At 37.7% G+C, this 14825-nt stretch overlaps 1 protein-coding gene across 1 annotated transcript; it reads left to right on the plus strand.

Moving 5' to 3' along the window:
- Positions 1 to 12: 12 nt before the first annotated feature.
- On the plus strand, positions 13 to 13672 carry morn5 (MORN repeat containing 5). Its single transcript, XM_084104599.1, has 5 exons — positions 13 to 277; positions 806 to 953; positions 2482 to 2593; positions 2702 to 2833; positions 13341 to 13672. Exons 1-5 carry the CDS (start codon positions 231 to 233, stop codon positions 13436 to 13438), a joined length of 537 nt encoding a protein of 178 aa, XP_083960725.1. The 5' UTR covers positions 13 to 230; the 3' UTR covers positions 13439 to 13672.
- Positions 13673 to 14825: the final 1153 nt, after the last annotated feature.

The raw sequence follows: 14825 nt of genomic DNA on the forward strand, positions 1-14825 counted from the left end.
TGTGGTGAAACTGGGACGCGGCAGCGCCATCTTGGCTCCTTTCGCAACGCAAAGTTATGCCACTACTTTTCTGCAGATTTCAAAACCTTTTTCTTATTCTGAGATGATTCAATATCGTTTATAATATCACTTTATTTATACAGGACAGTTACATATGTCCCAGAGGACTAGGAGTGTTTTTACCATTACAAGTAGAGCCTCGGTTGTGTTTCCATGGAAACAGTATCAACATGGAGTTCATGGGTAGCAGTTATGATGGAGATTACAAAAATGGCAGGTAAATCAACCTAATTTGACGACATTTATATGAACTACAAAACTGAATCTAATTTAAGGCTATGTGAAAGCCATATACATATTATGTCATATTCTATGCATATGATGTGTCCAGTTTCTGATTATATGTTCATGAATAAAGTCTTTAAGTCACAAAGACATTATATCACGTTCATAAAATAATTAATAAATAAATAACTGTAAATGTCATAAATGGTAGACCAGTTTTTTTCAGGCACCTGGTATATTAAAATATTTTAAATGTGCAAAACAATATAAAGTGAAACTATTCCATATGATTTAATAAAATGTATGGGGTTTCCTGAATATTTTAAATCTTTTTCATGACTGAGAAGTCAAGGGATATTTTGTTCCTAGTAGAAAAAATAATAATTTAATGATTTCCCTTTTTGCAATATGCTCGTGCCAATTTAGCAGTACTCTTGAGAATAAAGATACAATAATTTTGATAGGTAATAAGTGAGGCAAGCCATCGCATTTCCTCTCATCGTGTTGTCTTTATTAAAAGGATGGAGGGGATGGGCGAATACACAATCCCCACTCACACTAGATATGTCGGAGAGATGAAAGACGGCATGTTCCATGGAAAAGGAGAGCTGCATTTCCCCAATGGAAGCAAATATGAGGGTACTTGGGAGAAAGGAATATCCAAACAGGTCTTTCTCTACTCCTAATGTTAATAAGTATGCCAACAGCCACATATTTTATATTGAACAAAATATCAGATACAGCAAGTGGCAAATATTTTAAAGAAAGATAGCACAAGCACACTTTACATTGATAAAATAATAGTTATACTGATTAGAATGTAGATGAAGAGTGTTGTGATACATTCTGGTTGTTAAAGGTAGGGTAGGTAATTTTCAGAGAGGCTAGCAATAGCGAGCTAACTTTGAAAGCATAAGATCCCACTCTCCCTTCAGAGCGTCACCAAAAGCCACACCTCCTTCAAAACACATGAACGTACACAGCAGGGAGCAAACAAAAGCGTCACAGAGGCGGCGTTAAACTACCTCATGTCTCAAAGCAAATAACATTACAATGACAATGACAATGAACTTAAACAACTTCAACTGACGTGTATCACCTGACTGCTGCAGATTCATTTTGCCGTTGATAGTGTTGTTGATAGTAGTGTCATTGAAACTCATAAATTCGAGTCACAAACTCCTCAGAGTATAACGTCACGGGTTTCCATCTCTTCCAAATTACAGTAGTTATGGCGTGAACGCAGCATAATCTACAGTTAGGTCCGGTCGAACAATGTATTAATTAAATTCAGATTGGATTATGTTGGTAATAGACACTTCCCTAACGCCAAAATAAGTTTTGTGCCTCTAACAAGTGCTTTCGACCTTCTTTTTGATCGTAAAGGTATGTGGAAAACACTTGAGTTTTGCCACAGACTTGTCCCACCGCCTGGAACGCAACTGAATGGTTTTTCAAGCGCCTCCATACTTTTAAACAGGAAATGACTGAATATTTACGTACATATTTACAGCGGGTCTATTCGCACGGGATTAGTATTACCTAAGGTAATTTTTCCGGACCTTTTTACAGAAGGTAAAAGTCGGCGTAATCTTTACTGACACTGTGCGTAATGATTACTGAGATGGCACATTTGGACGGGACTAAAATCACTGAGAAGCTCTGGTAATAATGACTTTACCCCACATTTCCATGTTAAACTAATCCAGTCCAAGTAGGGCTTAACTCTGCGTGGCATGAAGCGCGCTGATGACGTGTGATGTTTGTGCGAGCAGGTGCGCGGAGGTATGGAAATACATATGTTGACAGGCAGGTAGGACATGATCGTATTGACCGAATGCAATGATTGGACAGACATTTTATGGTCCTACACCTTCAACAGACATATACATATATATATATACATATAAATACATTTAGACCACTTAACTGAGTGATTGCTATCACGATGTAAAGAGACTTTCAACCAGCATAACAAAAAGAAATTCTGGAACAAATCGCTTACCCTGCCTTTAACATTGAATGGATCATGTCGATATTTAATGTGATAAACTACTTCTTTGGTTATCTATTGAGTGCATCTGAAAACAGATGATTCTTGCTTGGATATTTTGTATTTAATGCAAGGGCATTTTGAAGTATTTCTTGAATGTCCAAATACTTTATGTGGACTAAATGTTTTTGATACATATATAGGGAAAATACACATTTTCTGATGGCCTGGAGTATAAAGAGACTGACTGGGATTACTGTGATGGCACAGACAGGCGGTTCTACTCTGAGAGGTGTAATGGGCTCAAACCAGCAGGTATGGTCTGACATTACTGGAATTATTGTGTGGGATCATTTATAGACAAGCAGCATGATTCTCTAAAAATGTAAGAAAGAAATCAAGTCTCACCATGTGTTTGAATAGGAGAATCCCAGTTAACTGATCGGGACCCCCCGCGGCTCATCCCTGATGGTTGCTATGACAGCGGTGATGGCTTTTATGATCCAAACACCAGGGTCGTCAAAGACTATGATGGCAATTTTCTCAGGAACGCAGGTAAGAGAAAGTGCCATTGCAAGTTTTAGTCTATGAGTGTGTGTGTCATTCACAATTTCCTACACCGTGTTCCATGAAATCCACAAAATCTCAATATAGTTCTCGGTCCATGATGTGAAGCAGTAAACATTTGCTTTTGGTCCTTCCACCTGGAACACATAAGACCACAAACATTCGAGTGGCATAAATGGATTAGCTAAATGCATGTAGATAGTGTAGGGCTGAAGACTGAGCGGTGAGATTGTAAGATAACTCATCTGTAGGTCTTTTCTCTTAGCCAGACATGCCTCAGTTCTGTAGTCATTTGAATTGTTTTCAAGGAAAATGTAAAACACATTTTCCAGTGCCTGACGTGGGATCTCTGATTTGAGGTGAATTCATGATGTCAGCCTTATAGATATGAGGCCAGAATCCCCCAAGCTGTGTCATTGATTAGACAAGGTTGTGAAATTAATAATCCCTGTGTTACCTGAATTTTGTATGTATATGTTTGTATATGCGTTGGGGAAGTTACATGCTACTTATAATTTAATACAGTCTATCCTTTAAAAAAAAAAAGAAGTTAAAGTGTTTAACAGTGAAGCTATTTAAAGAGGCCAGTATTTAATTTTTTTATTATAACTCTACACAGAAAAAGGTTTCCTTTTCAAATAAATGTGTTTTTTAAAATCTTTCTATTCCTCAAAGAATTCTGAAAAAAGTATGGTTTCCACAAAAATATTAAGCAAAAATATTAAACTGTTTTCAACATTGATAATAATAAGAAATGTTAATCAATCAATCAATCAATCAAAATCATCAGCTTTGACATCACAATAATAAATAACATTTTAAAATATATTTAAATAGAAAACAGTTATTTTAAATTGTAATAATATTTCCTCAATATTAGTTTTTACTAGTTTTTATTAAAGTCCCCCTTTGGTGAAAATCCAGCTTTTAATGTTGTTAATTTGTCCATGTGGTGTTTTTAATACGCTTTAAGACAAACCATTTGCAAATTCATAAGTCAACATCATTGCTCCTTAAACCTGCAGTGAACCAAAGAGTCTCAAAAACACGGTTTGAAATCGCTGGTGTTTCTGACATCACAAACTACCTTGTAACCAATCATGTCAACATGTGATCAACAACGAGTGGATCTCTGAGCTGGTGTGAGTGAGTGGAGGCGGGGCTCATTTGCATGATCATTTTGGTGATCAAAGATGACGAGTTTTAAGGGATACAATTATTGACTACAGGGGGACTTTAAATAAATGCAGTGTTGGTGAGTTGGTGAGACTTCTTTCAAAAACATAAAAAATATACCGCAGTGTAGATTTTGTCATTTATTTTTGCAGGTGCATGATACATTATTCTTTATTTATTGTGAAAATATGATTATTACCATCAGTACCAAATGGTGGAATTACATTCGATAAATGTAACCTTAGATGGTATATTTGCTTGTGCAATTTCTTTTGTAATGTGCACATAAAACCGAACCAGTCATGTTTGTTAATGTGCAAATTAGCATGTCATGGTTACATTTGCTAGTTTTACTTGGGTTCATCTGCAGTAAGTATCAATATACCATTTTTCCATATTCAGTTATTTTTATTGAAGAAATAAGACTAGAACAACATCTTTTTGCATAGGACAGGTACTGGTCTACACATGTGTTAGACTTACATCTTTGGCTGTTACACTATTTTTTTCCTAGTTCATATCCAGGTATCTGTATTTAGAACGTTGCTTGGGAATTATTTGGCAGCTGTGTTTTCCAGTATTGTGAGTTGCATAATTTGGTAAACACTGTCTTGAGCAAAATACATGCAACACGATCTGCAGCCCCACCTTTCGTCACAGTCTGATTGTGAGCTTGCATGTCTATTTCATACATCTACAGTTACTATAACATAGGAAGACAGACACATCCTAAACAGATGTCAGAAGAGTTACTTATGGAGAAACACGCATAGATTTTCTTCTACGAGTTAATTGGAAGCTGTTTATTGATATTGTTAGGAAACAGAATCCATGTGTGGTAAAAGAATAGTAGCAACATGGTGACGCAAACAAAATTAGTCTTTAGCAGATTTTTCTTTCTCCCTTATGTGTCGGCATCAGCCCACGCAGATTTTTCAGCTACAGAACTCCCCAAAAAACACTTTCTGTTGGAATTGTAACACCCATCATTCAAAGTATTAAGGCCCATTCACACCAAGAATGTTAACTACAAAGATAACTATAATGATATCTATATTAGCGTCCACACCGGATCATATCATTCTGTTTATTCTAAGCGCTCACTTGAGTTTTGTCATCTGCCGCTTTAAATGCTTGAGTTCTTTATAGCAGGATGGATTCTGATTGGCTGTCTACTGTATGTTTTTATAATTCAACAGCTGGAAAAAAAATTCTGAAAGTGATTCCAATGATTGCCATTATAAGTGGTGTGGACACCATTATATTGTGGTGTGGACAATTTTTAGAACTATATTTATATATTTATGTGTTCATATTGGACAGTTATTTGTATTCCTAGATATTAATACACATTTCCATGTGTCAGTCACTCCATGCCTCTATTCAGGCTTTGAAAACACACTGTCACTTCTGCGCCAGTGTGGTATATGTTCAGTCTTCAGATCAGATAATTTCCAGGCCTCTGGGATTACATCCTTACCACATGCGGCTGGAAAGTGAGAGCAAACATCAGAGACCGAGACTTACACAAGAGCGCAGACCTGTCACATTAAACCACATCCTAGTTATGACTCCCAGAGCCAAAGCCCACCCGCTTCTACATGAGTCCACATCACAGACTTCATTTGCATTTACATTCATGTTCTAAGTAGAAGCTTTCTGACCAAAGCCACTTACAATAAAGTGGATATATCATGCAAGTCATAGTTACCAGTTGTGACTACTCGACCTAGCAACTTTGGCTCAATCTTTAAAGGGATAGTTTCCATAGGTAAGATTCTATCCATAGGTGGAGGGTGAACCAACTCCAGGGTAAGGCTAGATGCGCTTCCTCCTTAAAAACACATTTAAACAGAATGTCATGAAATAGTTTGAAGTTACGTGTTGCCTAGCAACAACCTACTCATCCCAGTATAAATGCTCCAGATAAATGATTTGTTATTAAAACGGCTATGTTCGCAAACCACTATAATTTGAACAGAAAAGCAAGTATACTGTATGCATGATTTGGCATGGCAACATATTTGAATAATAAATAACCATTGCCTTAGCTAATGCAACAAAACAAAAGTTTAATTCAAATTCTGAATGGATTATAGGGTGAAGTCAGCAAAAGTGGGACATCAGCTAAAATGGGACAAATAAGCTTTTTGGTGTAGTGCTCTTTAAAAAAAAAATTGCGATATTAGTGGGTGGTCTTGAAATGTTGTCACAACAGTAGTTTATATAAAGCTGTCACCTCAATTCATCAGTCACTTCGATGTCACAAAGTTCCACTGTAATCAATGAAGCTGACTGCACAGTGGATCTTTTATTTAGCACACTTGGGGCCAGATTTAGGCTACTAAACAGTGCAAATTAGCATGAGAGCGCCATTCCAAAAAAACGCAGATGGGAGTGGAAAGTTCTGTGCATGATCTACTAACTATCTACTGCAAATTAAATAACACAGATGCAGCCGGATCATTTCCATAATGACCAACGCAATCTACCAGTTAGTGTCTGGTTTAAGACATGCTTTTTTGGGCTTTAAATAATGGCGCAAACACCAGTAAATTGACGACCGCAAACTTTAGTAAATCACTTTGCATGATTCATTTAAATACTCTCCTCCCATAAAATTTTGCATCTGAAAGGGAAACTCCTACAAATGCAATAAGGTCAGCCATAAAAATAACCCTGTCCACGCCTTTTCAGCACAATTTTTTCACTGCGTGTCTTTATTAAATCCTGACAGTAGTTTTTTAACGCCAAAAGAAGGTTTGTGCTGGCGCAAGCTGTTAGTAAATCTGGCCCATAATGTCTGCACTTCGTTTGTTATGATTTAACTTATAACGAGAGGATTTGCGAGCATCTGATTGGCCAATTACGTTCAAGAAATCAACAGATATGTTTGTGATTGGCTATATTGCTCAAGGCTGCAAAACACGTTGTAAACAGAAACCTTTGACGCTCTCAAGAGCACAAACACCAAATCTTTTTCACCAATATGCTATTATTACAGAGAAAACTGATCCTAGACCAGCAGCTTTATACATGTGTGTATATTATATATACCCTATCTAAGTATCATGTAGCAGTGATGGAGAGATTCTTCCCACTTAAATGTAAATCTGGCCTTTAAAGCGTAACTCTCACCAGATTTTGAACAACTCACTGTAGCTGTTGTTGTTTCCGTCCGCTTTTTGTCAGTCAAAAATAGTCGATCTCCGAATGCAAATGAACTGACTCTGAATTTTAGTATTGTTTCTTATATGAGGATCCTTTTTCAAATACAAGGTCAATATTGATTTTCACTAACGACAAAACAACAAATTATCCGTGAATTTATATGGAACTGAGCTTTAGGAGCTTTCCATCTTTACTCTCCTCCCTGTTACATTGCATTCGGAGATCAACTATTTTTGACTGACAAAATGCCGGCGGACGGAAACAACAACAGCTGCAGTGAGTTGTTCAAAATCTTTTTTTTTTAGTAAACTCATTTGTACACAAACAATGTTCTCAATGCTTGAGTTCATGTGTAGAGCCCCTGGTGATACTTCGAGCAAAGTTTCATGTTGTGTCGAGCCTTCTTAGTGTTTTAAAAATAGCGATTTTGATGCTATCATAGTCGTGCCCCAAGCACTCCGATTCAAAAGGCAATTTGACCGAAAACGAAAATACAGTCAAACTTAAAAGTGGCGTTTCCATTCTAATTATGCTTTTAAACGAAAGTTTGTCTCAGGTAGATTAACAAAAAGACCTAGGTTGCATTTTGACGAGAGTTACGCTTTAAATCAACACCATCTCTTACGTTAGATTGTTTTATAATATGGAATATTGTGCATCCTATAGATTTATTTTTATCACCTGGAGGTGACTGTACATTTGTCAAAATGGGTGTGAAGACAGAATTTATTGCCAGTAGCTTCCCTCCAGGATGGAGGATCACAGAGTGCGCAGATGCTGAAGAGACAAACGAAGAGGAACCACATTCCCTGCGGGAGGATGTTTTTGGGAGGAGAGGAAAGAGGGACAAGTCCAACTACAGCTGTGGGGCAGAGTAACAGTAGGATCCAGGAGGCAGTAGCGGGTGGCAATCCCAGACAGGAGCAGCCCAGGCTGGACAGGAAGGCCTGCGGAAATGCCCAGGCTGCAGGCCAACTCTGAAGCTGGTTGGAGAGCACGAGAAAAGCAGATGGGAGGAAGCCCTGAAGAATCTCAACACTGGTCATTTGAAGTCAGGGAGGGTGGGTTATTGCAAGCCGCGGTTGTTGGCGTATCATGTAGGACTGCCCCTTGAGATGGGCACAAGGTCCCTTCCATATGTCCTATTCTGCCCAAGTTGACCAGCTTCTCCTCTTTGTCTTCAATCCAAGCACACCAAAGCACGGTAACTGTATACTCCAAGCAAAGTTTTAGCCATATGCTTGTCTTTTCAAAAAAATAACTATTTTAGCTCTTTTACTTTAAACCTCTAACCCCAACATTTAGTGTTCAACATTTTCGTTTAACCACTTCGAATTATACCTCAAATCTTGCAGCTTGTTGAGGAGAGGTGTGCTATTACTTTTCTAAATCTGGAATATACTTCTTGACTTTTGCCCATATTTTTGCCCTGATTTGCAGTCAGGGCGAGTCAATGCAAGTTTCCAAAAGCTAGAGCCAGTCTGAAGATTTTGGGCTGCCGGAGCATTTACAGAAAATTGCGTAGTGTATAATGGGAACACACTCCAATTTTTTTTTGCTTCAGACTATGATTCCCTCCAGTCTGAGGATATCAAACATATTTGAAATTTTAAGCCAATTTCAGAACATACATCATAATACATGATGCACTTTTTATACTGACTTCCAACTGCCTCAACTTACACCGCAAATCTGTCCAGACCATACTTACCGTGTCTACCAACCTAAGGCTGCATCCAAATGCGCTTGGCTAGGCCTAGTTTTTCCCCCAACTCAGAACAAAATGTCACTATTGGTCATCCATGTTTGTTTTTATAGTCATGCATCTCCTGTCTGCATGGCACATGTTTCTGCATGAGTTTGTTGTGTTTGGAATGACTTGAAAGTCTGGTAGTGTGTGATCCTCAGTCGTTTAGTGTATGATGTCCAGTTTTTCTCTATAATTATTTACAAAGTTGGCAAGTGTATGATGCCTTGTGTTTTAAAATTTAGTTGTTGTTTTTAAAGTTGTGTAGAGTATTCCAACCCAAAGTTATCTGACTCCGTTCACACCAAGAACGATAACTATAAAGATAACAATATTAGAGTCCACGACAGCGGACAATATCGTTCTGTTTATTCTAAGCGCGTTTGTCTGTCACTTTAAATGCTCAAGTTTGTTACAGCAGGATGAATTCTGATTGGCTGTCTATGTTTTTATCGTTCATCAGCTGGATAAAATCGTTCTGAAAGTGATTCCAACGATATCGTTTCTCTGTGCTGTTATCGTTATAGTTGTGGTGTGAACTCTGCTATTCTTTAATATTGAGGGTTTTTTTTAGAACTTATCGTTATCTTTATAGTTATCGTCCTTGGTGTGAACAGGCCTTTACAGTTTTCATCTGCATAAAGATGGGACCTGAACCATAGGGATCAGAATAGCACAGAGACTTGGCTCTTTTGACTTGAACCAGACTGTAACCAACTAGCAACCACCCAGAACAGCCTTGAATCACGCTGGCATCTTTTGCACAGGCAAGCACAACTCATGTTTGCTTCGGAAAATATAAAAATAGTTTTAATTACAATACTCAAATAATTCCATAAACACCTACTTGTCTCATCTATAAGATTCTTGGAGGATAAGGTTTGCCTGAAAGAATGTAAGAACATGGGATGGTTCCTCCGTTTCCTTCCTGACTGTAAAGGCTTTGAAACATGAGCGGGGGCGTCACTAAAGCCCCTGTCATTACACAGAACGCTTGTAATAAGCATTGCATAGCAGAGGTAGCAGGATTAGAGGCTTCAGGGACTATAGGGTTTCTAGGTTGCAGTAAACCTGAAGCCAAGCAGGCAGCAGAAGGCAGGCGTTTGGTTTACGTTGGGACTGGAAATCCTGTTTACAACCAGCTTTAATAACACTGTGTGTAAATGAACAAGGGGGTTGATACACTCCATTTACAGTAATTACATTTGATTGACTTGTCAAGACATACTAATATATAGACCATATTTTACCAAGTATCACCACTCTTGTAGAAAACTACAAGTTTCTTTTAGTACTATGAAAATAAACCTTGCATAGTACTAAAAGTGACTTGTAGTTTCCTGAGTTGTGATTGCCAATGCAGAACTACACACTGGCTGGTTGCCAGGGGGTTGCTATGAGGATAATATTTTGGTATCGTCAATGTTCAATCAATTTCAATAATATTCTTGTCTCTAGATATGACTCAGATCTGTTGTTCAGTGCAAGTCTATAGGAGTATTTAGCTGTTTATTGTCTGCCAGGCAATTTTTTTTTATTTTATCATATCCCTCACATGATAACAAGATTAAAAAAAAAATTGCCTGGCAGACAATAAACAGCTAAATACTCCTATAGACTTGCACTGAACAACAGATCTGAGTCATATCTAGAGACAAGAATTTTATAGAAATGTGGGGTTGGATTCTTCTTATCATTCATGTCTGGAGCAGGACAAGTTAAGTTCTGAATAGTTAGCATAACAGATTTAGAACAAACAACAGTAAAATAGAAACAATAATAGTAATTCCTGGCTTAGCAAATATGTTGCTCTATCCTTTTCAATATTTGGGGATTTGAGTGTGATAATGCTCTTTAAACAATACTACTATTGTCTTTTTTGTCTTACTTTAGTGTCTGTTCCCAGGTAAGACAAAACTTCACTTGAGCCAGAAGCTTGACTGCCATACGGTTGCAGTGGTTTCCTGCTTCTGTGATAATTGCTTGAGGTTCACATTTAAAAATCCCACCGCCAATGAAAGCAGCCTCGGCCTGAGCCCATAGTCACTTTCTTTTAGGGAACACCAAACCTTGTCAGGAGATGATCATCCACCTGGTGGGAATACACAGCTCCTCAAGCCTTGGAATAATCTCAGGCGATAATCAGAGATCCTAAATCCATTAATGAAAAGTGCGGCTCTGTTTGGAAGGAAACACTTTTCCTTTTGATTATATTTTAGGGATTAAGATAAACACCTCCTAACAAGGTACCATTACTGCTTCCTTTCTGACTCCTGGGCTTTGATCGTGGAATGTGTGTCATATTCATTTAGACCACCTGAATGAGGGCTCAACGTGAACATGTGGAAAGGAGGCTCGAATAATGTGAGGAGGAAACTGTTTGCACAAAATACAGGCATGTAGCTAAAATAAATTTAAGAATAAAAGCAAATGTTGGGAAAGTAAAAAAAGCCAAATGATTGTACTTTCCCATTTATAATAAAAAATAAATTATACTTCCACATAAACAAGAAAGACAAGGGCAAAAGGGGAATAAATTGATAAGGGGGAAAATCAGAATTAAAAAAGCCAAGAAAAAGAAACTAAACATTAGTAATGAAAACAAATAGATGGTTATATGGGTTACGGAAATTCAAGGAGATGAATTTCAGCAAAGTTTTAGGAAGTATGAGGGCTTAGACAGTTCTTTAAACAGTGTTCCCACAATGAATGTGCAATTGTGAATGACCTATGAATGAATGACTATTCCAGTCATTTGTGGTTACTGGACTTTTTTACTTTTTTAATCATTTTATAGAGATTGCACTCAAAGAGGCTACTCAAAAATATTTTATAGAACAAAAGCCTACATGAAAAAGAAAAACAATTTTTAAATTACCTGGTATTTTTTCATGACCAAGGAACCTAAACAAATGGACAATAAGGACTTACTGTTTTTTTATTTTTTTTATGCAAGATAGCGACTTGTGGCTTGTTTAAAGATAACACATTTTCCTAAAGGAACAATATTTAGGCCTAAATACATTTCGTTATGCTTGTTTCCAACTATTCACATTGATGTAAGGTCCGGTAGCCTATATCATAATCACTTTGCTTTTGTAAGCTTGACGTCTACGCTATGGACTTAGGCTACCTGTTATGCAGATCAATTTAAAGCACTATTGTCATGTAAATCTCATGTCAAGAGTTACTATTTTCAAGCCCTTTAAGCCCTAGACAACTGTTACGGAGGAGAATTTATTTTGCAGGAGATTTGATGTGAGTGACACGTCTGCTCTGAAATGGGATTGTATTAGCCTATGAATTCAGCAAGTGTATGAATGCCAGGCAAACAATAAGGACTGAGGTGCTAATTTCGTGCAAATATAACCGCGAGAACTCGGAGCATTTACGGAAATGTAATTGTAGACCGACCCTGTCCATCAGCCATTGGTTGAAGCGTCCACGGAGGTATTAATTGGTTTAAAATAGTGATGAAATGTTCCTCTTGAGTGTGACCTCCATGTGGAGAGCGTGAGGTGGGAGCGAGTGAATAAAGTGAGACGTTAGCATGCAGCTGTCGCAGAATGGGCCGGTCGCGTGCTGGAAAAGTCTCAATTGCTGCGCGCGGGAACCAGGTAGAAGTGGCGGGAGGCGCGTGGAGAGGCCGTTTAGGACCATCGCGTGCAATTATCGACAATCAGAGGAGAGCTTAAGACCTGTTCTCAACAATGGGCCCAGTTCGCCACGTTCATGGGGGTGAGCGCTCAAGTGCGTGCAGCTGCGCGCTCACATTCAGCACCAGCAGCAGAACTACCTCGCGCTCCGCAATTAACAACTCCTTTCAGTTTTAACCATTTAAAAAAGCAGTATATTATTCACTGTTTTTGGTTGTGGAATCATCTCTGGGAAGGGAATGAAAAAAAGGGAGTGATTGATTGTCGCGTGAAGTAGGCTGCTGAGAGCGAATTTTCATAATTGTTGTCTTAATCCTGCACGTAAAAAATGTAAATTGCCTTTAACCGCATATGAATGAGTTTGACACATGCCTTTTGGAGCTCGATTTTTGACCAAACAATCAGAAAGAAAAAAAATACCACATAGGCTATTTCATTTACAAGTAGCCTATGCTATGCGCATGCAGACTTCATGCTTTTATTATACAGGGTGGGCCATTTATATGGATACACCGTAATAACATGGGAATGGTTGGAGTCCTGTTTGTGGCACATTAGTATATGTGAGGGGGCAAACTCCTCAAGATGGGTGGTGTGTACTAATATATACTAATGTGCCACAAACAGGACTCCAACCATTCCCATGTTATTACGGTGTATCCATATAAATGGCCCACCCTGTACATCTAGAAAGCATTTTTTTTCTTATCAGAATGAGTGAAATATGTATTATCTGCCCTTGTAGATGACCAAGAACACGAGTGGATTGTGCGGACATGCAGGAAGAGCTGGGATGAGTTCATTGGCCACTATCCAAGAAGCAGCACACTAGAGGAGAAGTGAGAATACTCACACACAGTTCATATGGATGTCATCTGAACATTAATGCAGCTTTGGTACATTCATTTGTTTATTTCTTCAATCCTGTTATCCTTTCCAAAATTTAAACTGAGTTAAAAAATAAAATATTTTAAAATGATTATAACTATACTAACAACTGTTTAATTGCAACCCACAGAAATCAGACTTTATGGATTAATGAATGCTTAATGGAAAAATAAAACATGAGTTTGCATTAAGTGATGAGCATATCTACTGTGTATTAACAAATCAACAGTTTTTGAGCAACTTTAAAAAAAGTTTTACATTTATTACACAATTAGCATTATTGTTTAAAGTGTGTTGTACTTTTTTATTATTATCATGAGAAGTGAAAGTGTCCAATCAGAAAAAAATATCTCAACTGAACAGCTACATAACAACCTACGAAATAATCAAATCAGAAGAATATAATTAAGTGAGTTTAGGTTTTAAAGGCCATTCCATACAGCTTATTTTAAAGACAAAATCACGTTTGCCAAAATAATAGTGGGGTTTGGGTACAAACTCAAGTAAGAACTGTTACATCATTGCTGTATTCTGGCCAAGTAAATGATCACTAACATTCAACAGCTGAATACTTCTACTGACGTAAATGCTCAGCTTGAAATAAATGAGATGCAAAGTTTTCTGCACTCAAGAAAGTGTGTGTGCTTGAGCACAGAGAGGATAAGTTAGTCAAAGATTATGTCTCAGTGTGTCTTTTGAAAGAGAACACGGGATATGCAAGCTCAATCCTGTGATGTGGCCTGACAGGGAATTCCTGTGTGTGATGCTGATGGAATCAGTGATGGAGTCATTACTGCACACACTGACCCGTGAAGGGTCTGCCAGCTCCTCCATCAGCCTGTGATTGCTTCCTGCTACACTCGTGCACACACACCGGCACATGCGTCTATACCACAGGCAGAAATTAACCAGGGCTCAGGGCAACAACAAAAAAACTCTCTGAAAGTGACAAAAACCATCCAGATATATTCCAGATATAATATATATAAATTATCTGTAATATTTCATACATTTCATAATATCCTAACCTGTCATAATAATAACTTGTAGCAGTCAGATATAAAATCTGCGTTTCATGTTATAAAAGAGTGTTTTATGACAAAATACTGTGCCTGGATCCGATGGTAATGCCATGGTCTTGAATAAAAAAAAATCTATCTATCTATCTATCTATCTATCTATCTATCTATCTATCTATCTATCTATCTATCTATCTATCCATCCATCCATCCATCCATCCATCCATCCATCCATCCATCCATCCATCTACTGTAAAAAAAATGTATGCTCTATAAATTATGACAACATATGTTTTTACATTGCTTTAACTCATCAAAATAAG

This window comes from Abramis brama, assembly GCF_963993115.1.
Source record: "Abramis brama genome assembly, chromosome: 25".
NCBI classification, from domain to species: Eukaryota; Metazoa; Chordata; class Actinopteri; order Cypriniformes; family Leuciscidae; genus Abramis; species Abramis brama.